We start from the raw sequence: 25,848 nt of genomic DNA on the forward strand, positions 1-25,848 counted from the left end.
GTATATATATATATATATATATATATATATATATGAGCACAATTTGTGATTGTGTTATTATGCTAATCATCACTAAAATACATCACTAAATATAATGCTGTACACAAAATACCATATTGCTTAGAATGATTTATACATCACTGAAACTACTCAAAGCCAGGTATGCTGCTTTTAATTCTTCTTTATAGTGGAGTACCCCTAATCTGTCAAAGCACAACTAGGTGCGGGAGTGAACAGATGACATCATAGGGCTTGAAGACAAGGGCTTGACATCATAGGGCTTAAGTCAAGGTCTCAGATGGAACCATGAATGATTGACCATTCTCACCATTGGACAGTGGTGTGAATGATGACAGCAAGATTTCCAATCAGAAAATAAAGAATTTATCCAATAAAATGGCTTCCCTCCAGGGTTAGATCCCATTTTTAATTTATTCAGCTTGCCAAACTACACATACCATTATTTATCAAAAGAGTTATTAAAGGAATCTGAGCTACAATTTAACAAAATGTAGGCTCTAACAACACAAGCTCATCTGCCAAAGTAAAATTGCTTATGAAGTTACTCATATTTTAACCATACTATCAGTATATATTTTGTGAGATGTAACCCTGTGGCTGAATTCCCACTGTTGAACAGGCAAATCAATTTTATTTAAAAGCTTAAGCCTAGCAGTTTGTTATAAACAAAGATCATAGGATGCTATACGACTGACTTCCCCCGAGACAGTGGCAGACATCTTAGAAACTACTGCCTTATATGAGAGCCACAATAAACCATCTCAGCAACTCAACTCTATCTACTGCTGACTAAATGGAGATATGAAATGACTATGGTTGTTAATATTTAAAAACATTTTTGTACATTAAATCCTTTTTGTACATCAAGGTACCTTTTCATAATTAATTATTTATAAACAGTTAACACAGAAATTTCGATTACATGGGCTTCTAGTTGATCCTTCTCAGATGGGCATCTACATGGTCTATCACAGCATATTAACAAGTTATCGAAACCTGCACCTTGCTCTGCTAGGAACCTGTCACATCAAAGGCCCTCTACTCACTATGCGTCCAGTGAATTTCTACTCTTGCAATACCTTTCATACACAGCTTCCTGTAGGGTTCCAGTGTGACATTCAAATGACTGGACTGAATTTTAAATGAACAGAACATTCCTCTAATATTCTGACCAGGTTCAGTATTTTCCCCTAATTATTAAATTACACAAGGCTCCAAACAACAATGTGATGTGAACTTGGCAAAAAAGAAACATGTCTACTTTTAATACCTTAGGAGCATCCCATGCTCTATACCTTATACTTTCATTAATATTAAGAGCAACAGAAAAACACACATTGTGAAGGATGTTACAGTTTGATATAGTCAGCCTTCTTTGCAATGCACCTCGTCTTGTGAGCCAATCTTCAGCTGTGACTTTGTAAGGAAGCCTGGTGATGTTTTTATAAAGGACAAAAAATATGACAAAAGTTTGGGATTTATAGGCAAATTCAAATTTAATGAAGATAAACAGGTACATAAGCTACTATTTCCATAATTTGTAAAAAGAAAAAAAAAAGCTTGATCTTTTCGCAAAATAAGGAAGTAAAAACTGAATACAGAAAATATTTGGACTCCAGGTTATCCTGGTAGTATTTACAGTATGTACAGTATTCTTATATATTTGCCAGTAATCCTCCTCTGTAAGGCACCAAATGCTAAGTAGCATGATCCTTGTCACTAAAATGTACAAAACCATACAAACAAAACACTCAGTGCAGTTCACTTAAATTATGTTCAGTTTGAAGTAATATTTTTAAATATTTTTGTGTGAGAAAAGATGAGAATTAATATTTTATACAGGGAGTTTTGACTAATATTTTACTAGTTTGTTTTTCGTCATTTCAGAAATTATCATGAGACTTATGACATATGCCAAATAATGTCCGATATCCATCTGAATTTAAGGATTCCACAAAATTCCACAAATTTTTAGGTGATTCAAACCTCTACCCAAATTACACTTGTTTTGGTTTGCTTGTTTTTTAACTGCAGTGTACAATGTACCTTTAACCAATGAATTTGAATGTCATGGTTCATGTTAGCTGAGTTTCATAGTACAAATGAACATTTTTGTCACTGTAGCAGGTAGGAAAATTAAAGTAAAAAGGTTTGAAGTGTGGCAACCAAAGGTATTAATAACCTCAGGCCAGGTTCAAGGCTTTTAAAACCTATCATTTTAATTGTCCCATTAGGAAAAATGCATTGCTGTACTTTAACTGGATGAGATGAATGTTTAAAGCCATAATTTTGTAATTTGATTGGAGACACCTGTAGTATTCTGTGATGTGGATAATATATATGATCAAGTAAAACTAAAAATATGAAGAACTTTAGTCCATTGAGTTAGTTACCGAGGTAATTTCTGTGAAGGGATTATCAGTCTCTCAAAAAAATAGGAGCAACATTTTTAATTGATGTTTCAAAAACAAATTACACACAAGTGTGTGATTTTTTGAACAACTGCAAAAAACTAAAATAATAAAAAGACTAAAATAACAATAGGGGTTCTGTACTCTCACATTTGAACTGGCTCAAAAAACATGGCAATGTAAAAACAATAAACTGCAAACACTTATTCTGCCTTAAAATCACCTTTACAAAAAGATTCATACTCAAATACTTAGACATTTTACAACTGGGTGCCAGTTTTTCTTTTATAAAAACTGCTATTAACATATCACAAATTGACTGAAAATGCAAGGAAAGCTACATGCATTTTATTTTCTGTCAGTATGGCCAAATACATTTGAAATATTAATCTACCAAATTGGTAACTAAATTGGTAACTTAATGTCACAGTAGTCTGGTTTAAACAATAGATCAAATAGGGTTGCAGTGGAACCAATATGGATAAAATCTTAACTGTGACTTCTTTTTGGAAACTGTAAACCAACACCTACACCATGAAGCATAAAAGTCATTGTCATTTGTAAACACAACAACCACTCAGCTCTTACTGTCTGTAACACCAGGAAATGCTTACTAGCGTTCATCAACGTTAAACAATATATAATAAATCCTGTCTTTGAAAGGCATTTTAAGATGAAGAGGTTCGAACTAATGTCTCACATTAATAAAAATAAAGTGCATATCAACACCTTCAGTATACACAAAGTATCATACTTCTAAAAGTACAACTCTTAGTAAACAATGCAGGATGGCGCATTACCACAAAGGAATATCTTGTTTTCCCCAAAAAGGCCAAATAACGTCTGGTAAAAGTCTCAAAATATTACTCAAAGAATTATATTTTTTCTTTACAAAAAATAGGAAGTCTATCAGTTGAACTGAGAGACATACCACATTCTTTGAAAATGTACATTTTATTAATAAACTTAGCAAAATGGCAAGAGTTTGATTAGCCAGTGTACACAAGGGTATCCATGGGGTATAAATAGTATCTTGTAGATTTGAAATAATCTTCTTCTCTATACTGTGTTCTGTGATTTCCAAAAATACCTATGGTACGACCTCTTACGCTCAAATATCCAGCTTTGAGACAGGAGGACAGGTGAAGGCAGCAGTATTGCACTCGCAGTCTTTCATCCGGTGGCAGTCTGATTGCCAATTACTCGTAAGATCTCCCGATGAATGTTAGGGTCTTGCGTGTTGATGCTCGTGTCACCCACCTGTCCATCCTCGTAACTAGATCATGAACAAAACAGAGCAGGGGTTCACAAAATAAATAAATAACTTTGAGGACTTAAGTTAAAGGCTTCTGTGGTATGCCACAAGTAAGGAAACTCATTGTACGCTAACTAGATTTAGGACCACAGAATCAAGCATTGTAAGTTAACGAAGGCAAGCCTGCTTTGATTTACTTACACAAAGAAAAATCGTGTACAGACATGATCTGTGTTTGGAACTACCCAGATGTCACCATGCTTGTGCAGATCCGGCGACGTTATAACTGTGAGGGTGAAAGTCACAGCATTTAGAAAAAACAGCTAACCTGGCCAAATACTAGTATGGCTGAGGTGGGTAAAGGCTGTACCTTCACATAAGGCTATGCATTTCAGATTGCGACTCTGCAGAAACTGTGGCTGCTGACCCTTCTTCTGTGACTGCAATGGATAATGATTACATTTTGTTATGTGCTACTAAAAAAAGCATTGAACTGAAGCCTAGTTAGATTTTATTTATTGTTATCATTAAAATAATTAATGTCTATTTTTACCTGCAAATGAATATTGGTCTTGTTTGTAGCAGTCTCATCCTTTGATGCAACTTTCTGTTGTTTTTTATTCATCCCTGTGGGAAGCAAAAGTCACATTTGTGGATTAACTTTTACTATTATTATTACTAGTGTACTAGTGTAATAACTTGTTAGAGGTTAGAACAAAAAAAACAAACAAACAAACAAACAAAAAAAAAAAACATCACCTGAGTAACCAAAGGATATGCTGGACAAAGGACTAAGATAGATTCCACTCCCATAGATGGCGCCATGGAGCTGCAGTAAAACCAGAACGATTCAGGATGACGTTTCAAATAAGATGAAGTATTCTACTTGTGTCTATGTCTCCTGCCTTTCCGAGACACACTATGTACACATAATCCCATAATCAGTTGCTGGGAAACCTGAACACATTACGTTTTAGTGTTCTTTACCTGGAGTCTTGTGTTGGACGCAACAACCAATCCATTCCTCAAAATGGAATGCCAGTTCTCTATGTGCGATCCACTGAAAAAGATCACTAAAGTATTTATCAGACAAATTACAGTTCAAATTTTTGTTACATCATCATATATTAAAATTTTTGTAAAATCATTTTTGTGTTCAACACTTTAGTTTGTTGACAATGAATAACAAAAAATGGATGTACACAATTGAGTAATAGTCCCAGATTTTCGGCAAACTTAACTCATAAAAGGTATAAACTTAATATATACCTCCTGAGGGTAAAGGCATTCCAGAGGTGTAAGCAGGATAAAGTAATAATAGTTTTCCTTGTAATCAAAGTAGCCAAAGTATTACAGCTGGTGTGACTGATTTTTTTATTGCTACCTTGGCACTGTCTGTGACAGTCCTGACCTCTGTAAACAGTAACTAAACATTTCAGCACGGTCCAGCTATATTAGCCATTAAGGAAACCTCTACTAAAGAACCAATCCTCCCTGTCTGTCAGCTATTACATAAAAGAACAGGCAGCACATAGACGGGAGGGGCTCAGGAGAAAGTCTGGGGTTGAGGGCATGTACCACTTCTCATCAATTCCATGCCCTCCCCGCCAAGTTTCTGGCCGAAGTTAGCAAGAATTGTGAACACCAACTAAAGCAGGTTTAATTAACTGAACGCTTAAACAGCAATGTCATGGGCCGAACATACTGGAAAGCGAAAGTACTTCCGAAGAGGCCTTTGGCAGCTCTGAAATTGGATTCTTTGGCCGGTGGGCTGCTAAGCAGGAGGAACTGGTGGGGGGTGTGCATGAACTTCAGTTGCTGTTGTGACAGAAAGAAAATATGAGAACATGCACTAAAACTAAGCTTTCGTCTGTTTCTTCTTCCCCTCTGTGATTAGGCAGGCGTAATCATGCTCTAAGCTTTTTAACTGCTAGAGTTTTTGTGAAAAATTAGGTGCCGCGTTGCAAACCTCTCTTGCTTACTCATAGTTCCCTCAACTAGAGGCAAAGCACCAGGGCTGTACCAAAAATATTCATTAGCAGTACACTTTATAACTTTAAACAGTACCACAAACTGGCTTCTTTTTCCACATATACAAACAGCCCCAAAGTAATAATCACTTCATTATGTCCTTTGAATTTTGTACAGATTTCAGGTGAGTTGGTAAATTAAAGAAGCTTACTCTGGTCACTGGTAACTTCACTATGTGAGACCTGTTACTGGATATGACCCTGTGAACAAGATAAATCTGAGTTGTTTGTAAACAATACTGTTGACACCTGACATATATAGTTAAAAAAAACACAGATACATAACTAAAATATAAAATAGCATTTATTATAGCTATTAGTTACCATAATTCTGCAAGATAAGGATGTGGACCTTTCCAATAAAGTGAATTTGGGACATATTTTGGCATTTGCCAACACATTATTATAGGAAATATTGAATGATATAAACAGCATGGCCATGTGGAGATGTATTTACCACTGCAGCAGTGGGTGAGCCAGGGGATCAACTCTATCCATCTGCTTCTTTATCTCTAAATATGGAGCCTGTTTGGCACAAATTAAAAAGTTCAGAAACATTTGCTGAATGTTAGAGAAATTTTGGTTTGAGGCCTTTAAAGAAACACTTAGGGTCTTAGGTAAGGGACATTTCATTGATACCTGGGTCATTTCTCTGATGGACGTGAGGCTGTCGAGAGCTCTCATAACTCGATCATAGTCCTTTTTCTAAGAGAAAGCACAGGGTGATAATAGTAGAAGCTAAGTGGAACACAAAGGTGACAAACTGGCTGTTTTTGTAATCTCTTTGCCAGCAGAGTGTAGACTGCTTGGTTTGCACTGCTCAGTAAATGGCCCCGAGTACACAAATCCATATGCTGGTAGTTTTTGTTTTCATTCTGTGCATGTATTAAGTGGTGTAGATTAAGCTGAAGGTATCAAAGCATACCCTTGGGTTGAAGGCCAGGGTCTGAGGGTCACTGGGATCCACCACGGAGGGATATGGCTCAAAAATGACTACTTTTCTTGGGGACTCCAGTGCAGAGCGACACATGGAGACCAGCAAGTCGACAACCTGCAGTTAGTTTTAAATAATTCAGAGGATCAAAGGAATGCTGAGAGTGACAGCTAAAAATGGTGTGTGTGTGTGTGTGTGTGCGCGCGCGCGTGTGCATGCTTGCGCATGAATTCTGAGGCATGTACCTGGGCACCTGTGGCGATCTCATCAGCAGCTTCATTCATGACTCCTAGCGTTTGGAAGGCAAAGACACATAACTCTCTCTCACACACTGTGGGCTGCAAACACACAAGCACACACATACATACATACATACATGCACGCACGCACGCACACACACACACACACACACACAATTATTTCATTGGCTAACCTATGCTACTATACAACACAAGGTTTCAGTTTTAAAACCCTAAGCAAAAGCTAGTAAAGGTAAAGGATTATTTGAAAAAACAACAAAGATGTGATCATATTTCCAAAGTTTAATAAACAAATATTGCAATTATTGACTTAGTAAAATAAATGTGTTAGACTTCACTGTCAACTATCCCTTTGTTCTCCAAAATATCTTAAAAGTAGTACTGCTGTAAAAACAACTGAAATGCCAACTCATGTCACTAACCCACCCATAAATATCTATGGGGACCTAAGCCATATGTATATGACAATTTTACTCCCTCTATCACTAAAGCCCATCTATAGTAACTGGAAACATACTAGCCAGCTGGCTTATGCTCCATCTACATCAACAACATGTTGAACTGCATTGGTCATTATTCACTTTCACATTAGCTTCGATGGTTCTTAATTTAATCTAAATCATAGTTATAAAGACTCCCGTGTTGAGTTGTTCTTATTTAATGAACAATCACAACTTTTAACAATGTCTGTATTGTGCTGTCATGTTCGCGGACCGGAGCTTCTCCTGTTTCCATGGCTTCATGATCTCTTCCCTGTGTTCCAGTCCTTAAGTTTCGTTTTCTCCACCCCTCGTTTGTTTTCCATGCCCATCATTGTTTTCACCTGCCCCTTGTTTATACTCTTGTTAGCTTTGTGTATTTATACCGTGTTAGTGCATCTCAAGTTTCCATTTCTAGGTCTATGTATCTTTGATGTTCTGATTCTTCCTCACTTGTGGTTATGCTGTACTCGTTCTCTGTGTACCAAGTTAAGTTGCTCTCTCCATTTACTCTTGTCATTCTCTTGTTGCTTAGATATACCTCTTGTTTAGTCCTACATGATTTCTATTGGTGTTTTAGTTGATGTTGCTGCCTTTGTCTCTATCGCCCTCCCAGTTCATGTTTAAGTTGTTTCTGTTCTCCTGTCTGCTCTGTTAACTCAATACTCTTGTATGTTTCTTTCCTGATCTATAATCACCCTGAATTGGTTTCTTATTCTTTTTGTTTGTTTCTGGTGTTTCTGTTATTAAACTAGTCATTTATTTACATTGTCCTGTTTATCATTTTCACTACGTGTTCCCCTGTTTTGGATTCTGCTCGCTCTCAAGTCCAAGGTGCTGGTACTATGCACGTATGTTTGCTATCCACCTCACCTACGTTACATGTGCCCCGTGATAGATTGGTGCCCTGTCCATGGATGTTTCTTGTTTTGCACCCTGTGCAGCTGGGATAGGCTCCACCCCCGGGGTGGACAAAGTTTGAGTCAAAGCCCTGCCATGATTTCACTGACTCTCAGCCTGTCCCTAAGTATGCACTTGTGGTTTTATGTACTGAAGTGCGCATTCATGTGTGTTCTGATGTTCAAGAGCTTATTAAACACACTAAATGTGTACTTGACCACATACTGCGTCAAAGTGGTAGTGACCAAGGTGCAGAGGCCACAATTCAGAGCGCTACTGATGTTAGCGGTGCCATTCATTCAAAAAAGGTTTTGGAAGTTAGAATGAATTTGTCTGGGATATCTTTTGGGGGGGACCCTGACTGTAATCATACTGTATAATATTTACTTCACATCAAAATATGTTTAGCATGCAGTGACTTCAGCTATCCATGAACTCTTCTGTTCATACCGTAGCCACCGACTCTGAACACTTACTCTGAGCATGGGCCCGTTTTGGAACACGTGAGGTTCGTCACACACCACGCAGAACTCGTTCAAGACTGGGATCCTCTGCTCTGCATACTCCATAGTCTGGGATCATAAAGAATTAAAGTATTCCACTAAAATAATTCCAAATGCCTGTTGGCTAACTGGTGATTTAATTTGCCCTGTTGATTTAGAATGTGTGTGTGATGGTCAGTACTCACCTGGATGAGAAATCCACGATCTCTGGGTGGTATAGACTTGGCTCCATTGTTTGGCTAGTCAGCAACAAGAGAAACATTGTACAATTTTAGACATGACTGTAAATCAAACCATGAGCAAGGCAATTTCTTTACATAGCATAACTAAAGAGAAAAGTGAAAATTTTCATAAACACAAATATACGTAAATTAATCCCTGCTTGGTAACAAACACAGACAGTGGCATTTGTCTCCATTACTGCAGTTTAGTGATGCTAAATGCAAGTCCAAGCTTGAATCGGGTGTGTCAGTGCAGCAAAACAGTGCTAAATGTTTTGGGGGTGGTTCAAGCCCAGAAAAAATTGCAGTATGTGAAGCAAGGACATGAGGAAACGCGGCCCCTTACCGGTGGCGTAGAAGAGAGTGCCGGGGCCAGGATGCCAATGAGCCCTGAGGTAAGCGAGAGACGGCGGCTCTCTCCGGACGGCTCCTTGGGCCCCTCGCCCTTGCCCGCCTTAGAACTGCTGGAATAGGAGCGGCTGAGCAGGCGGTGGTGGTGCTTGAGACCGTCCAGCTCCTCGGTGCGCGTGCTGCCTGAGCATGAGTGGCTCAGGAGCCGGTGGGCCTTCGGGCCGCCTCCACTGTCGGGTCCGCCACCCGCTGCGGGACCGTGCTCGCATCGGTGCTCCCCTGGGCCGGTGCGGGGAAGCAGGCGGTGGGGCCTTGGGCCGCCGCACTCGTCGGGCCTGGGTGGCACCGGGCACGGCCTGGGCAGGAGTCGACCGGCCGGCTTAAGGGATGGTGGCGGCTCCACTGACAGCGAGGGGCCCAGGAGCTTGCGTGGCTTGCCCGCACAGCCGTCGGCCTCAGGCTTGGCCATCGCCGCACAGGTGCGGCGAAGGAGGCGGTGCGGCTTGGGGACGCCGTCCGGCTCAGGCTTTAGTTTCTTTTTGTTCTTCACGCAGCCAGGAGGGGGGTAGCTAGGGGATCTCGAGCAGCACAAGCACAGATGGGTCATTAGAAATTGTAAATGAAGCAAAAATCTCTCCTATGGTTACTGGAGCTGAATTTCACAAAAATCACAATTTTTTGTCTGAAATCTAAACTGTCTTAACTGGGCAATAATTTGCAGACTAATTACAGATCAAAGCAGGCTTTCTGTTAAAGTCTGAGATAATAAGATACAAAGCATTATTCCACAAGACAGGAATCTTAACACAAATCAAGAGACTGATTAATGAGAATCCCTGACACATGTTAGAGCTAATTTCAGTTTCTCAGCAACTGTGACGATAAAGCTTTTGTGGTCTAGAATGAATGGTTTTAGAAGTACAGAACTGGTGAATATACGATATTTCCCAGAATTGTTCTTGTATGATATCCTGTATTGTGTTACAATACCTTGAATCTTCAATTCTCCTATCCTGTAATTGAAGACCTAATCTGAGGGTTCATTTACCTGTCCCTAAACCCACATTTGCTCATGTCACAAACTGATCTTTCAGAGTACCTTGCATATTTTTCAGTATGATGGTACACTATCTGGGAGTCCACCCTATGACCTTGATGCTATTCCCTCCATCTCAGTATGTAATGAACAAGTCAATACGCCTAGCAAGTACGGTACTAAATCAGGTTCAGACGACGTTCTCTTCCTGGATTAACTTGCATGTATTGCCTAATCAGTGTACTGCAGATAAACGAGGAACAAAGACCACGTCAGACCAGCATGAGAGATCTGAGAGCACCACTCCAATACCAAATGCAGTTCATTACATTTTATGCCTGTGCAGAATCAACTGCAGCATAGCTGTGGTGTAACACCACTGTGGGGACCATCATTGTGGTGTAACAGCACTGTGGTGTCACATCATTGTGGGGTAACAGCACTGTAGTGTAACAGCACTGTGGTGTCACATCATTGTGGGGTAACAGCACTGTGGTATAACAGCACTGTGGGGACCATCATTGTGGTGTAACAGCACTGTGGTGTCACATAATTGTGGGGTAACAGCACTGTGGTGTAACAGCACTGCTCTTACCTGCGCAGAGTGGAGAAGATGTGCAGTGGGGACTTCACCTTCTTGTCTGTCAGCTTTTTGCTATGCGGGCGGTTGAGTTTGTCTTTAGTATGCTGCTTCCACTGCTGTGTGACAAAGGTCTGCATTATCCTGGGAGTGAGACAACAAACGTGTGGAGAAGAGCAAAGCTGATGTATGGGATTTTGTAAGAACCGACTGCTATAAAAAGTCGCTCACACAAATATTAGGAGAATTTAGGAAAGGAAATCAAAATCATACTTTTTCAGCTGATGACCCAGCCCAAACCTGTCTTTTGTGGACACTTGAAATACATCAACGGTGGGAACTGCAAAAGCACACAACAGTAGATCTGAGAGACTGAGCTTTAACTAAAGCTTCACACATTGATAAGCCCTCCTGGACATGAGAGCAACAGACATGCCATTTACATAAGATATTCCTTTATAATATCAAATTTTGTGTGTGTGTGTGTGTGTGTGTGTGTGTGTGAGTGACTGTGTTTGAGTCTGAGAGAGAAGCTGACCTGGTCCATTCAGGTACTGCGTGAGGGAGCAGTGAAGACGTACAATAACAGGTTCTGTCCGGATTACATCCCAGGCAAGAGCAATTTCCTCCTGTGGAACAATAGTTCCCGATCTGCTTTCTGACACTGCTATGCGCACTCACATACTAAACAGTTCCAAATCATTACAAATCATTTTACAATAATGTCTAATTTTTTAATACAAGATAGCATACTTACATCTAGGAAACTGACATCAATGTGTAGATCAATGTCTACATCATCAATTGCACCATATTCCCTAAAAGGTACAAAAATGTTTTGTAGGACTTAATATGGCTTATGATGTATTCAGATCTTGTGATACACATAAACTAGTTGTCTTGAGCACAAAGCATATAGCGACAAACAATCCTCATCTGCCCACAAAGCAGCGCATTATAAAATTGTCTTTAAAGGTTATCTACAAGGAATACAATTTCCCCTTTGACAACTGCTCACTGCCATATTATACATCAAGTAATGAATTCGACTTTGCTTTTTACAGCACACACACACACACACACACACACACACACACACACACACACACACACACACACACACACACACACAGACATTTGAGGGCCCAGCAAACTGATGACACAACTATTTGATGTGGCGGTTATTGGCGGCTCTCCCAAAACATCATTGTCGGCAGAAACACTAATGAACCCAGTTCCCAAATCCGACTGTAGAGAAAAGTGGTATCAAGCACAGGAAAGTGAGGTGATGTTTTGCCACTCTTCGCAAGTTCACATGGTCGACCCAGAATAATAATAATCTGTGCTCACAGAGAACACACAGGGAACGTTGTTCTCTGTTTTTGATTTGTCGTGTCTTTGCCCTGTCTCGTGATTTGTTATCTCCTCCATCCACTGTTTGCACCTGTGGCTTTATCATTGAGAGGTTCTAACGCCTTTGTAGGTGGCTGTTTTAATACAGTATCAACCCCAACACTGCCTAACTGGGAAGACAGATTCCCTTTGCACTGCTGGAACACAAGCATTCCAGAGATCATTTGTAGGGATTCCCCCACTGGATGTCACCTATGAAGGGAATCCAAATAAGTACAGTGAGTTTTCTCTTTGATGCCAGCACTGCAGAGCACTTGATGGCACACAAGGTTTGTTTATCTTTAATCAAGGGAGCGCTCACCAGGACAGCTGGCAATTGGGCTAAGACTGTTCTCGAGCTGGCAGAGACTTGGAAAGGTTTCCTACTCCTATAATTTAATTGCTTTGATCCAATACCAAGGGTGGGGGCCAGCTCAGGTTATGCTGCTCCAGTACCACTGCCCATGGTCCTGGCCAAACCAGCTCCGCTGGCTGCATTCCCAGATTCCTTTGTTCAGTTCCTCCCGGTGCCAACCTTCCCTGTCCCGCTGCTCAAGGTGCCGGCCACCCCAAGCCTTGACACATGCAGTACTAGTCACTAGTTAGTATCAGTGGACATCTACAGCTCCTGCTCCTCCTTTTGCTTAAACTGATTTTCTGCTCCAGTGCCTCCTCCCTTCAGTGTCAAGGAAGTCGAACCCACATCTGTGCACTGTCCCCAGTTCCCTGTGTGATGGGGATCTTAACTCTAGAACCTGGAGAAAGCATAGCCACCTTTGATCACCAGCTGCCACATGAGCTCCTGGACCTGCCTGCCTTTTTGATGGACCCTCTAGTTTCCTGCGAAGGCCCGACACCCTATGAAGGAGATCCATCAGCCTCCTTCATGGATCATGCACCCTCTGCAGTTTCCTTTCCTATCCTGGATCTTGTTCCTGTGCCATTAGATTTATACATTTGTGACATTTAACAGATGCTCTTATCCACAGCAACTTACATATTTAGCAGTATGATAGCAGATATATTCCCTGGCAAATGAACCCATGACTCCCTGGCAAATAACACCATGCTCTACCTGCTCTACCTGATATCCTGGTTCCTGTTCCTGTCACAGCTCCAGCCACATCATCTGCCATGACTCCCACATCAGTTCATGAACCTGCTCCTGATTTGGTACCTGGATTTGCTCCTGATCCAAACCCTGGTCCAGCACTGGATTCGGACTCTGATCCTGTGCTGAGTCCTGCTCCTAGCTCCACCAATCCAAGGCGCTGGCCCTGCTCCTGCAATGTCTGCCTCATGTAGTCCCACTGGCTGAACACTTCCTGCTCCAGGGCACAGAGCTGCCACATCACACTTCGAGAGCTGCATGTGAGGCGGTGAGGGTTCTGTTATGGTTTCGCCCCTTCCGTTATTTGGTTCACCATTTGGTTTTGTTACTTTTTCTGTGTCATCTTGTCTCCACCCTGTCTTGTAATTTATGTTTTGTTACTGTTTGCAGCAGTGTCTCTTTATATACCTCTTGTCTTTCTGTAGTTTAGTCAAACATGTATGTCCATCTCTTGTTTTTGTTTCCCAGTTGTTTTGCTACGTCTCATATCATTATGTTTTCTGGATATGTATCTGTCTCCCAGCTTTTCAACAGACAGCAAACAGGAACTTCCTGAACTCACCTCTATTCACTAGTCCAAGAAAATTACATAGTGTATTCTCCTGCCAAGGTTATTGGCAGGTTGAATCACAGAAGTAGTATACACACACGGGAGACAGTCTGATAGGAATATATGACCCCTTTATAGCATTAATCTCATTATTTTTCACAGAAGACCATTGTAAATATGAATGACAACTGCACTGCTGCAGTTTGCTTACAAGAAATCAAGCATTTCCTATAACTCAGTAATCAGGGAAGCCAGATTTTCTAAACCTTAAAAAAGATCTTGCCCTAATAGTTATAAAGAGTCTGCCAGCATGTATGAAATCTCACTCAGCTGTGGCATTTTGTTTCTGCTCAAGTTATTTTAGGTGATCATAACATCATTGCGATGACTTTGTAGTGATGCCTGGAATGAACCGTCACCATGGTTACACATCACCACATGAGCCCCTAACAACCAAGGCATCTGCAAAGCAGGGGGTTGCCAGATAAAAATCTCTTTTTCAAAAACTTCTTTACACACACACACACACACACACACACACACACACACACACTCACTCACTGTGTGTGTGTGTGTGTGTGTGTGTGTAATTACATTTTTTTTAAAGTACTTACAACAATTAGGCTAACATATTATGCTAACTGTGAAACTGGTCTACTGCACTCAATTATTCCTCTGTTCTAGCTCTTAACCACTCCAGCTCCGAAATCAGACAATTTAATGCTAGTGGCTCTGGAAATATTTCAAAGTCTCTACAAAGACTTTACAGAATCTATACACATTTCAGGTCAACTGAGGACACAGGATGGGCCAGCTACTTCATGTTTCCATGCTATGGAGTTAGACACAAATTACAGGGCAAGCATTGCCTGGAGTGTACAGGTCAACCATGCATAGCAGCTATTTGAGACAAATCAACGAAATGTCTGAAGCTTAAATCGTAGTGTTTAGCTGTATGTTGTGGTTGTGTGTGTGTGAGATCTGGATACCTGCAGTCTTCAGAATCAAGTCAATAAGGCCCAGCATTCAAAATACATGCTTTTAATAGATGTTTTAGCCTGAAGTAGGTGCTGAAGCATAGTGGCAGATTTTCAAGATGAATAATTTTCTTAGTAACAGCTTGGCCCCATTTATTATGATTCCTTCCTAGCCTGTGTTCCCAACCATGCACATTTTCTCAGGCTGCTACGAACAGCTGCTTGTTATGGGACGCCGCTGCAATCGAGCCCCTTGATATCCTCGAAGGCAGAAGCACAACTGTTGAAATGGCATTTTCGTAATCTCTCTACCAGTCGATTATAAAACAGGTGGGTGTAAAACTTGCTTTCCGGGATCACGACAGCGGTGGACTCTCCAGGGGATTGCAGCCCCCAGGCTTAGAGAGAAAGCCTAGACCCTGAGTGGGTGATCTCCTTTCGTTTAGGGATGACCAACTGGGCAGGTGGATGTTTTTGAGCCAAGAGGGCTGGACTTCACTATGGCCTGACCTTCACGGGGTGAACCCCTCCACAGGGGTGATGGTGGGGATGGGGGTGAGGTTGGGTGGGGGCACAGCTCTAGGTGCCACAGCCCATAAATTACAGCCCCATGGGGGACAGGCATGGAAACATGTGAGCAGGACGTCCAGGCCCTGTCCATTTATCTAAGTGACACAGAGCAAGGCCAAGTTGCATGGGGGGGGGGGGGGGTGGCAGCTATGGTACATTACTGTTTCCCTGTATGAGGTCACACCACACACAGAGCTGCATTCACAGAGGAATACCAGCTGTCTTGATGGAGTTAAAACAAACACATCGGTTTGTGAGCCAGTGGTTCTCCCAGAGAGCTGAGAGTAAGTAACACATTTCAGCCCTTTCGGTTGGTTGATTTGAATGGTTAAATGGCTTCTTCAGAGGTATACTCGGCGGTGACAAAGGAAACCGTTCCGGACCCATCTGTATAATGCTACTGCTACGTCTCTCCACTTTGGCTTTCTTGAATTCCTTCATACTGTGGAGAAATAACAGGCACTCCTTGCTCATAATGAAGACTGTAAAGGGAGGAGACTGGTGCCTGCGGGAGGTATTCAGGAGCTGCATGACAACAAGAGGATCTCAAAGCACAGCCCAAATCCAGTGAAAAAATAGAGACAGAGCATACCCCAAATTCAGTGAAAAAAACAGATAAAGCATACCTCAAATCCGGAGGAAAAAGAGATAATTGCTCCTGCTTCCTTTTGCACAAACCAACACCTCAGATTCCCCCAACACAAAAAACCCTAAAGCTAAAAAAGCAAGTTTAGATAGTGTTTTTTCAATGAAAAGATTTATATGGTTTAGAGTTTTCCCATGAAAAGTGTGGTACAATTTAAAAGTTTTCTATTGAAAAAAAATGATGGTTCTATTGAAGTGTCTCCATTTCCCACTTCTCCCATGGCACATTTTGTGCTCTTTTTGTTCCCATACTGATTTACCTCCTTTTGCTCTTAAATAAATAAGAGAGTTCCATAGCACAGCATTTCCCAGTCTTATTCTGGGAGAATCCCTACGCTCAGAAGCTAATTAACAACCCCTTCATTTGTTTAGAATGGATGTATCAGTGCACGGAGGGTGCCAAAGCATGCCGTGCACCGGCACTCCGGGAGCCGGACAGTACAAACTCTCCGCCCACTGCCCCAGGCCAGAGGAGCACTCAGCTCCGAAACACAAAGCTTGCCAATGACGATTCACAAACAACAGGCCAGTCTCATTCTGCCATCCACTACTTTGGCATTTGGGGGTAAAGCCTCCCCAGATTTCATCAGTGCAGATACTGCTGCATGAAGGGCAGCCCTGTGCAGTGGGGCAGAGAGCAGGACAGCCAGAAGGACACATACCTGAGAGATACCGCATGATGGCCGTATAAGTCCCTCACGGCTGACAGGTCCGCCTCCAGCTGGGGGTGTTTGTGAAGCTCTCCGTCGTAATTCACCTGCAGGGATAAATCACACAGACACACATACAGGTCAACCACATATAATGTAAAGGCACACATAGCAAGTTAAGACAGAAGTATGGCCATTCAACCTTGGCCAAGGAACCTGGTGTAATAATTTTTTGGAATGCAAAGTTTGTCACAAAATGTCCTTTGATGTGTATCTATTTTATCTTACGTCTGGAGATACATTTACTTGATATGCCATCTTGAGAGTGACTTTTAAAATATCACTGAGATGCTGAAAGAGAGAGAAGTTTTGCACTGTTTGAAGAAGTTAGAAGAAAGCAAATCAGAATGTGTTCCAAGATCTCTCATGAGAGTCATGAATAATGTTTGTGCTTGTTCAAAGCTAGTCAGTGGATGCCTCAAACTGCAAGCTGTTATGTTTGAAGTTTTGAGGAACAACAGGACCTCCTAACAATCTACTGTGAAGCTATAAAATACCAAATAAAAACACAATAATATAGCTTTGCCTATTTGACTATGATGATTATGTTAATGTAATTGTAACATGGCTCCAAAAAATATTACCAAGTATCAAAGTTGAGAGAATACTATAAACATACAAATTTGTCTGCTATGTTTCTATTTCTGTATTCAAATCCCTACAGATGGATTTGACAGAGAATGCAAAGCTGCTTTTATCCTTTATGAATACTGTCTCATGCAAGTGCAAAAGCTCTTTCTTTTGGAGGAATTGGAGTTTTATCTCACCAAGTAATTTGCACACAGCACTGTCCCTCTAACTCACCTTCTGTCATCTGAATTGAAGAGACTCAGATAATATCAGAACTGTCTTAAAATAATTAACATTGTGATTTAATATGAACAATTGTCTAACCTGGTAATTATTGTCCTTTTCATTCTTTACACTGCATAGTTTTTGAAATACCTGATTAAATATGGCACTTATATTTGCTTAAGGGACTGGTCAACATTAAGTTGGGTATACACTGTGTGATTATCATGACAATTATGCTTTTGCACATAACAGTCACAAGATTTCTTTGGCCATGAGTTAAAGTCTGTGGTCTTTGAACGTCTCATGTGTCATGCTCCACGACACCCAATTTAGTGCCTTAGTGACAGACAGGCTAGGAATATCTTCTAGCAGTGTCAGACATTTTGCTCCAAAATCACAATGCTACAAACCAGACTACAAATCAACAGCAGTACAGCAAAATGATAAAGTATGTGGGACGCAAAACAATAAAGTTACAGAAATAAGTCACATATGGATGGACAAATGTAAAATATTGTAAAGTTGTAGCATCATGGGTTTAACGCCAGAAAAAATGTAATTGCATATCTTAACATTCAGTATGAGTGAAATCACAGTCTGTCGTGGAATTTGGTCGAGATCTCAGCGGCAGCATCTCGAACAGTGCGACATGCAACAAACATACGTATTATAAGACCACAGGATCTGCACAGTGTACAGCCAGTATTAATACGGTGTTGTCTGACAGGATATGTGCAACAATTGTGGAGATTAATACAGACCTCTGGACTTTCCCTGAAATTCAGATGCCAATAACACATTACTAATGCCCACATTTTCCTTCACACTAATATGACACCATTAAAAGAAGTGTCTTCTCCCACCAACTCACAACTTAGTTTTGCAACTCAGAAGTGTTCCTTGATCTGTTAAACTTTAAAAACTTCAAAATAATGCAGAAACTTTGGCTATGACTGTTGTAAAATTTAACTGTTAAACACATTTAAATATTAAGGAAAGGCACTGAAGTGCACTGAGAATCAACCTTAATTTGTGCTGAAAACCAAGAGGGGGAGATGATAAAGAACATACAAGCCTCTGTCGTGCTATCATATCTGTGTATAAAACGCTTAGAATATGTCGATCTCCTCCTCAGTTTGAAGGCAAGACGTCGCCGCTCTCCCAGATGCCGGGCAGGGCGGTGTGCCACCGGCGCAGGCCTCTCGTGATAGAGCATTCCCAGAAGCCCAGGCAATGTCAGTGCTGTAATGGGGCCACACTGCCCTGAGTGAGCACCACTGTGCATTCACAACGCCTGTGAGGCCATTAGGATATGCATCTCCATCCAAACAACAGGCCACCAATCAGTCACGAAAGCCTGCCACACATCCAGCCCACCAAGGGCTAATCGAGTTCACTCTTGCGAGCTTTAACATAATGGATCTCCTCCAATGAGTCGGCATATGGGTCATTTATGACTGAGTCACTTGTGCAGACATTCATTCACATGACGGAAGCCCCCCTTCTCCCTGCCTGACAAATGGGCCAATAGCCCTCTCAAGCAAAGAGCGCCCAAAATTATTTTGTATGAGCCATTACTGCACTGGGGAAATTTCACATGAAATTCAAAGTGTCCTTGGCCTGGGTTGGCTACGAAATACATTTTCTTTTCTCACCTCCACGTTGTTAGGCACCTAAGTGCATATGAAATGCAACTGAAGCTCAAGTTAAATTTAAATGTCAGACTGCTGGTGGTGACTTTTCATCTGACTCTGTGTCTCTCTGCTACTCGATACCCTTATTAGTCAAGAGCTGTCAAGTTCACTGGGTTTGTTTGAAATGGTTTATCACGGCCCTGTGAAGCAAACATGTAGACTTTCAGTGAGGGTCATCTGAACTTGCCTGACCACCATAGTAGAACTCTTCAGAGTCATTATCACCCTCCGAGTCTTCTTCTATGGCATAATGGCACTGCAAGATAAAAGCTCAGAGTCATTTTTCTCAGCCATTCATCCACACTTCAATTCATTACTGTGTGTGGAATTCATATGAATGAAAAGAAGACTGAAATCTGCAGCATTGTGTCTACAGTGTTGTATCTTACTGGGTTTTTGTCGAGCTGAAGCTTCGACTTGATGGAAAGACAGCTGGTCGCATCATTATTGATCCTTATCTCTACAGAAAATGCGAAACCAATGATAATGATTACCACAGAATGAGGTGATTTCCACATTAGCATATTCTCTGCTACATATCATGCATATTTGTCAGCATGCAGCCAATTGAGGCATTAAATGTAATTAAAGAAACTGTGTCAACTCAGTACACTGCAACTAATCAAGGGGTCATATTTCTTTGCTAAAAGCATGGCTGGACATAGTTTGGGTCAGTTCTGTTCCAGCTCCCTTAGTGGCAGATATTAAGTGCCTTTCCCAAGGGTAGGGAATGCCACAGGCAGGCATAACTCATTCAAATCTCATTCACCAGTTATCAGTTACCCTCTCATTTGGTACCTGCCTTCACTAGTGGGATTCAAACCTCCAGAGCTCCAGGGATTCTGGAGCCTGAAGCACTGGGGTTCCGGAAACTTCTCTGGGGTCTAGCTAAGCTGCTAATAATTAGAACACTGGCACATACTCTATATGAGTCTGGCTAAAGATAAAACAAGACTGCTGAGGGTATGTTTTTTTTGTTTGTTTTGTTTGGTTTTTTTGTCTAGGTGAATTTTTGCTGACAAACACGTGTGGAGCTCCAGTTTGAAGAGAGGTCAAAGCTGCAAAACTGGAAAGGCCTGCTCCTTAATGATGACATACTCTGCAGTAAATTAGATGGGATGCAGTTTAGGATTTTCTTATACGAGATTAAAAATGGGAAGGAGACAAAATGAAATTATAGCAATGTGGGCTAATATGATTAGTTGCAGAATGTGCTACAATTTCTTGGCTTAAAAGAAAACTATACCAAAGCATTTTGAAAATATGTCCTGCTTAAAGTTGGAGAAAGCAGGTCACTGAGCCCGTCATACATACTGATAATAAATGTAGACATGTATTGTTATATTTGAGCTACATGAGGAATGATATATTTAATGAAACCCTAAACACTCTATGTTATTAAAACTACTATCATAAGTGATTCTGAGAATTATGCTCAAAGGAACATGAAATCACCCTATAATTTGGGAAGAGAAAGGAATGATTCAAAGAAACATGCAAATGAGTATTTCAGAATTAAAGCATTTCAGAATTCACACATGCTTTTGTCAGTATCAGGTGTATGCTTGCATTTGATAGCAGCAACACAGTTAAACACACTAAAGAAAGTGAAATCAACAATTTATAATTAATAATGTGTACTAATATAATGTACTTCTTATCTTTAAAAGTAGTATTCATTGCACAGTTGCTTTACCTGTTGCTATTCTGTGGAAAATCACTGGTATAGGATCTCGTGTGACTAATACTTCATCATCATTCTCAGAGTTAGAGACATATGTGTTGTCTGAAAGGGAAAAGGTGTACAGATATTAAATTTTTTTAAAAATCACAAACTAAACCAAAGAAGAGCAGTAACACCTACATTTAATCAACATGCATCTGATTTGATTTATATAAACATAGTAATGGTCAAAAGACTAAACAGAAATCATCTGATTAATTCACATTTACTTCAGTTTTTGTTGGTATTGTTGGGTTTTTGTTTTTTTTTAATAGTGAGGAAACCAAATCTTAATGAAGTCACAAGGCTCAAGATATGTGCATTTCCTTTGCCTTTACAACTCTTAACATCACTGAAATTTTGATTCTTACAATTCTATGGTGACTTTTTGATCAACCTGCTGTTTATGGGCTATTCTTGCATGCTGTACTGACTTCATCAGTGATGTCTTAGTCCAGCCCTGGGAAGTCCATATTGTTTCACGCTACTTTCTCTATCTGCCACTGAGCCGTGGGGGAGGCTGGCTTAAGGCCCACACAGGTCAACAGGAAATCTGCCTCCCCTGGCCTTTGGTAGGAGAAGAGCTGTAGATAAGTGGTGTGAATTAGGGGTCAGGGTCATTCTCGGACAGAAGGTACCTTAGCCTCCAGCTTTCCCATGCAAAAGCTTTTGACTTTTTGTGATGAAGCCCACCATTTGAAAGAGTCGTGCTGAGATGGGGTGGTGGTGGTGGTTGTGCTGGTGATGGTTTACTGAAGCCACAGCTACAGTGGCAGCAACCTGGAGTTATGTCGGCCTATAGTCAAAGTCATGATGGCACTAGCTATCATGAGTGTGACCTTTTGTGCAACAGCCAAATTCTTCAACCCAGTGAGGACAAACTCCATTCCCAGAAACTGTGGTGACTTCCCACATCAAACATACCTAAATTAACATTTTGTTACTGAGTTAATTCAGTGTGCCAAAGCAGGGTAAATCATGAAACCAAAAGTTGCAGGCAGAGAAGGAGCTACCCACCCCTGCTTAAGCTACTCACCTTACTTTACCAAAAAACAGGCCCTAAATGTACCATAAAATCAACTGCACTCATCCAACTGAGAGATCATTTCAGTTACACCAACCCTACATATCTAGAAGGCCATAGGCTGTATATTAGCTCTATATTAGCTCTACAAGGACGACGAGTCAGCATAGAGCAGAGGTACGAGAACTGGTGAGCTGGTACAAGGTCAAAAACCTGCATCTGAATGTTGACAAAACAAAAGAGATGGTTGCTGATTTCAGGAGAGCACGGAGAGATCACTCCTCGCTTACCATCAACGGCTCCTCAGTGGAGATCGTCAAGAACACCAAGTTCCTTGGTGTTCACTTAGCGGAGAACCTCACCTGGACCCTGAATACCAGTTACATTACCAAGAAAGCCCAGCAATGTCTCTACTTCCTTCGTATGCTGAGAAAAGCCCATCTCCCATCACCCATCCTCTTCACCTTCTACAGAGGTACAATATAGACCATCCTGAGCAGCTGCATCACTACCTGGTTTGGGAACTGCACCGTCTTTGACCGCAAGACCCTTCAGAGAATAGTGAGAACAGCTGAGAAGATCATTGGGGTCTCTCATCCCTCCATCATGGACATCTACACAACACGCTGCATCCACAAAGCCACCAGCATTGTGGAAGACCTCACACACCCCACACACAAACTGTTCGCCCTTTTGCCATCTGGAAAAAGGTACCGCAGCATCCGGTCCCTCACCTCTAGACTGTGCAACAGCTTCTTCCCAGAAGCCATTAGACTCCTGAACTCTGACTAATTCCAATTCCAAACAAATGGACACTTCTATACACACACACACACACACAGACACACACGTATACGTAAATACACGTATACATACACATGTATTGTGTATACACACACAAACACACACACACACACAGTTTTTTGTTTTTGTATTGGACAAATTGCTGAAGTCAAACTTCACACACATATAATATGCACTCCTTTTGCACTCTTCCTACTGACTGCTAGAATACTGTACTAAATCAGTACTGTATTCTGAACTGTTTCTGCCTGCTACCGGTGACTGCTATGGTCAGTATAGCATGTCACTGACTCCTATGCACAAACCCACTTTACATATTCCCAGTACTGTGTACTGGTCAAAATAAATGCACTAACTGCTCATTGTGTATTCATTGTTATGGTATTGTTGTATTGTATTGTTGCACTTGTGTAGTGTGTTGTCTGTTGCACTTGTTTTGTGCTGCACCATGGTCTTGGGGGAACATTGTTTTTTTTTTGCTGTGTACTTGTATATAGCTGAAATGACATTAAAGCCTTTTGAACCTTTAATCCTTAAACATGTCAGTATAAGCAGTAGAAATTATAGGTATGCCTGTGAACAGCAGGAAGCCATCTTTAAGAAGACCCTGGAAACGATGCCCACAGTTACTTGCTCAAACCTGATATGCCAGTGGAATTTAAACAGGATCAGAGAAAATGAAGTTCTACTTAAGTCAGCCCCCTTGGTAAAAGCAGCATGACAGGGCTCTCTTATTGTGGAACAGTGAGCAGCTCGGCATGGGTACATTACAGTCTCTTTGTGTGAAGGCCCACAACAGTTTCCTTGTCATGCAAATTTTAGTTCACTGCCTGAAATAAAACCTGTATAAATGACCCCTAACTGCTTATCATAGCTGTGGAATGAAATTCTACAGGCTCTTCAAATATGGCATATGTCATTGCAAACAAAAGGAAAGAGACTACAAATAGTAAAAAATAGGTTTTAAGATTTCAACTACATGTTTAAATACTTGTTTAATGAAAAAAGGCCTGACCTTGTGTATGGACAATTAAGATATCGGGTGCAATCAAAGTCAATTTACATGTTCCTTGCATATGTGAAAAGTTAACTTAATGTAATGAAATGTACAGTCAAAATGGTACTTTACCTGGGTAATCATCAGAGACATGTACAGAGTAAGATACCCTGAGGAAACAAGAAAAGTTAATTACACACATAAATTAAGAACTCCAAAAACCGGATAATGTCTCTTCACTGTTCCAAGAGACATAAAGTTTCACATGACTATGTAGTTATGGTCAATCCAGTCTAAGGTAATCATAGATTAATGTGCCTGAATCAATAACCTTATTAAGATGTAAGATAAGTATGTAACATAGCGATAAATTTTGGGAACTGGCTTTCACAATTGATCCAGACAAATCTCATTGTAATAAAATTACCCATTCACTGATTTTGTGTGACTCAGCACTGTTTCTCACTGGTGCTTCTCAAAGGAGCAACACTGAAATCAACCAAGTGTGCCAACAGACGTCCTTTCATTACACTTCTCTGCCAAGTGCTGTCTTTTCTTTCCCCTTGGCAGAAATGCTATTTTGCATGTTTCCAATGAGTGCTATAGCTGAAAAGAAAACCATCTTTAAACATATCATAATGTAGTGTACACACCAAAAACCAGAACACCTGACTCTTGTATCATATAACACAGAACAACTGCACAAAAGGTTCTAGTGAGTTATACTTCAGGCAGTTTTTATTAAATTTTATTAGAATACCAGTTTTTCTGGTACGGATGTGACATTTCGCATTTGAATGTCGCCCGATACCGATACCAATCTGATTTTTTATTTATATTTTATGCATGGATATGATGGGTAAAATTAAATACAATTATAAATAACAAAAACATCTTTGTTTACAAGGCTAAAGCATTTAATTTTTGCCTTACAGGCAGTGTCTCTTACTCAGATGATATTTACTGTCTTGGTCGTCACCTGCTTGGTTGTCAGCTTTACTGTACTCATCACAAGCAAGCACACACACACACAGACTTTCTCTCTCTGGCTGGCTGGCTGGCTGCTCAGTAGGACTTTCCCAATCACTCACTCCTGAAACTTACCCTATAGTTGTCTGCATTATGCAATGCAACTGTAATGCCACAGCCACATAATAACCTTATAATTGTTCTTGTGAATTTCAGAAGTAAATCGCTATACACCAAACACACACCAGGCACTAAGTGAGCAGACAGAAAGAGACTACCAGTATCATGAATCTCTCTTCCATCCATCTTATTTTAAACCAACAGAAATGTAATCTGATAATGTTTACAAGATGGTTATTTTTGTTTTTTCCCATTTTTTCATGCAGTATGAAAATACTAAAGCCACAGAGTAATACACTTCGTGAATTTAGAGAAGGCACGTATTATTATTTTTGTTATTATTTCTCCTCTCCAGCTCTGTTTCTGTCAGGTTTCTTCTGTTCTTCTGGTATTTCACGGTCAAACTGAAAACATCATTGTTCGTTTTTTAATAAAGATTGATTTAATCACCAAACTATTGGTCGCGGATGTAGCAGTGAACAGTCATAAACACTATTTTTCCCCAGTTTAAATGCTCTAACTAGGAGGTAGGTAGTCTGTTCCCCACACTGGATTATCAAAATCATAGCACACGTGAGAGTGCATGGATATTTGCATTTAAACATAACAGTTTTGAGTCATTAATGGGAAGAACACAGCGAGTGTGCTCAAGTTAGCCCAGCTGTTATCATGTGACCTGCTAAAACTAACTTGGCTGTTACCACATGCTGCAAAGCGCTCGGTTTCCTTAAAGATTTTCTCCAATATACGATCCAGCATTTTTATTGATATTGGACGGGTTCCATC

At 40.7% G+C, this 25,848-nt stretch overlaps 1 protein-coding gene across 1 annotated transcript in view; it reads right to left on the bottom strand.

Annotated features, from left to right (window-relative positions):
* Positions 1–1,498: 1,498 nt before the first annotated feature.
* Positions 1,499–25,848, bottom strand: part of parp8 (poly (ADP-ribose) polymerase family, member 8) — a 34,378-nt gene continuing 10,028 nt past the window's right edge. Inside the window, exons 3-26 of the mRNA XM_027029519.2 lie at positions 24,106–24,143; positions 21,122–21,211; positions 19,815–19,885; positions 19,613–19,681; positions 16,889–16,983; positions 11,739–11,799; positions 11,520–11,610; positions 11,255–11,321; positions 10,997–11,125; positions 9,361–9,943; positions 8,979–9,032; positions 8,767–8,862; positions 6,897–6,989; positions 6,643–6,768; positions 6,357–6,422; positions 6,175–6,242; positions 5,870–5,918; positions 5,393–5,505; positions 4,675–4,747; positions 4,447–4,516; positions 4,241–4,314; positions 4,058–4,127; positions 3,889–3,973; positions 1,499–3,708 (exon numbers count right to left, since the gene is read on the bottom strand). Of these exons, the coding sequence (XP_026885320.2) occupies positions 3,606–3,708; positions 3,889–3,973; positions 4,058–4,127; positions 4,241–4,314; positions 4,447–4,516; positions 4,675–4,747; positions 5,393–5,505; positions 5,870–5,918; positions 6,175–6,242; positions 6,357–6,422; positions 6,643–6,768; positions 6,897–6,989; positions 8,767–8,862; positions 8,979–9,032; positions 9,361–9,943; positions 10,997–11,125; positions 11,255–11,321; positions 11,520–11,610; positions 11,739–11,799; positions 16,889–16,983; positions 19,613–19,681; positions 19,815–19,885; positions 21,122–21,211; positions 24,106–24,143 (2,434 nt within the window). The 3' untranslated portion in view covers positions 1,499–3,605. The remainder of the gene's footprint in view (positions 3,709–3,888; positions 3,974–4,057; positions 4,128–4,240; positions 4,315–4,446; positions 4,517–4,674; positions 4,748–5,392; positions 5,506–5,869; positions 5,919–6,174; positions 6,243–6,356; positions 6,423–6,642; positions 6,769–6,896; positions 6,990–8,766; positions 8,863–8,978; positions 9,033–9,360; positions 9,944–10,996; positions 11,126–11,254; positions 11,322–11,519; positions 11,611–11,738; positions 11,800–16,888; positions 16,984–19,612; positions 19,682–19,814; positions 19,886–21,121; positions 21,212–24,105; positions 24,144–25,848) is intronic.

Source organism: Electrophorus electricus, chromosome 9 (assembly GCF_013358815.1).
Source record: "Electrophorus electricus isolate fEleEle1 chromosome 9, fEleEle1.pri, whole genome shotgun sequence".
NCBI lineage: Eukaryota > Metazoa > Chordata > Actinopteri > Gymnotiformes > Gymnotidae > Electrophorus > Electrophorus electricus.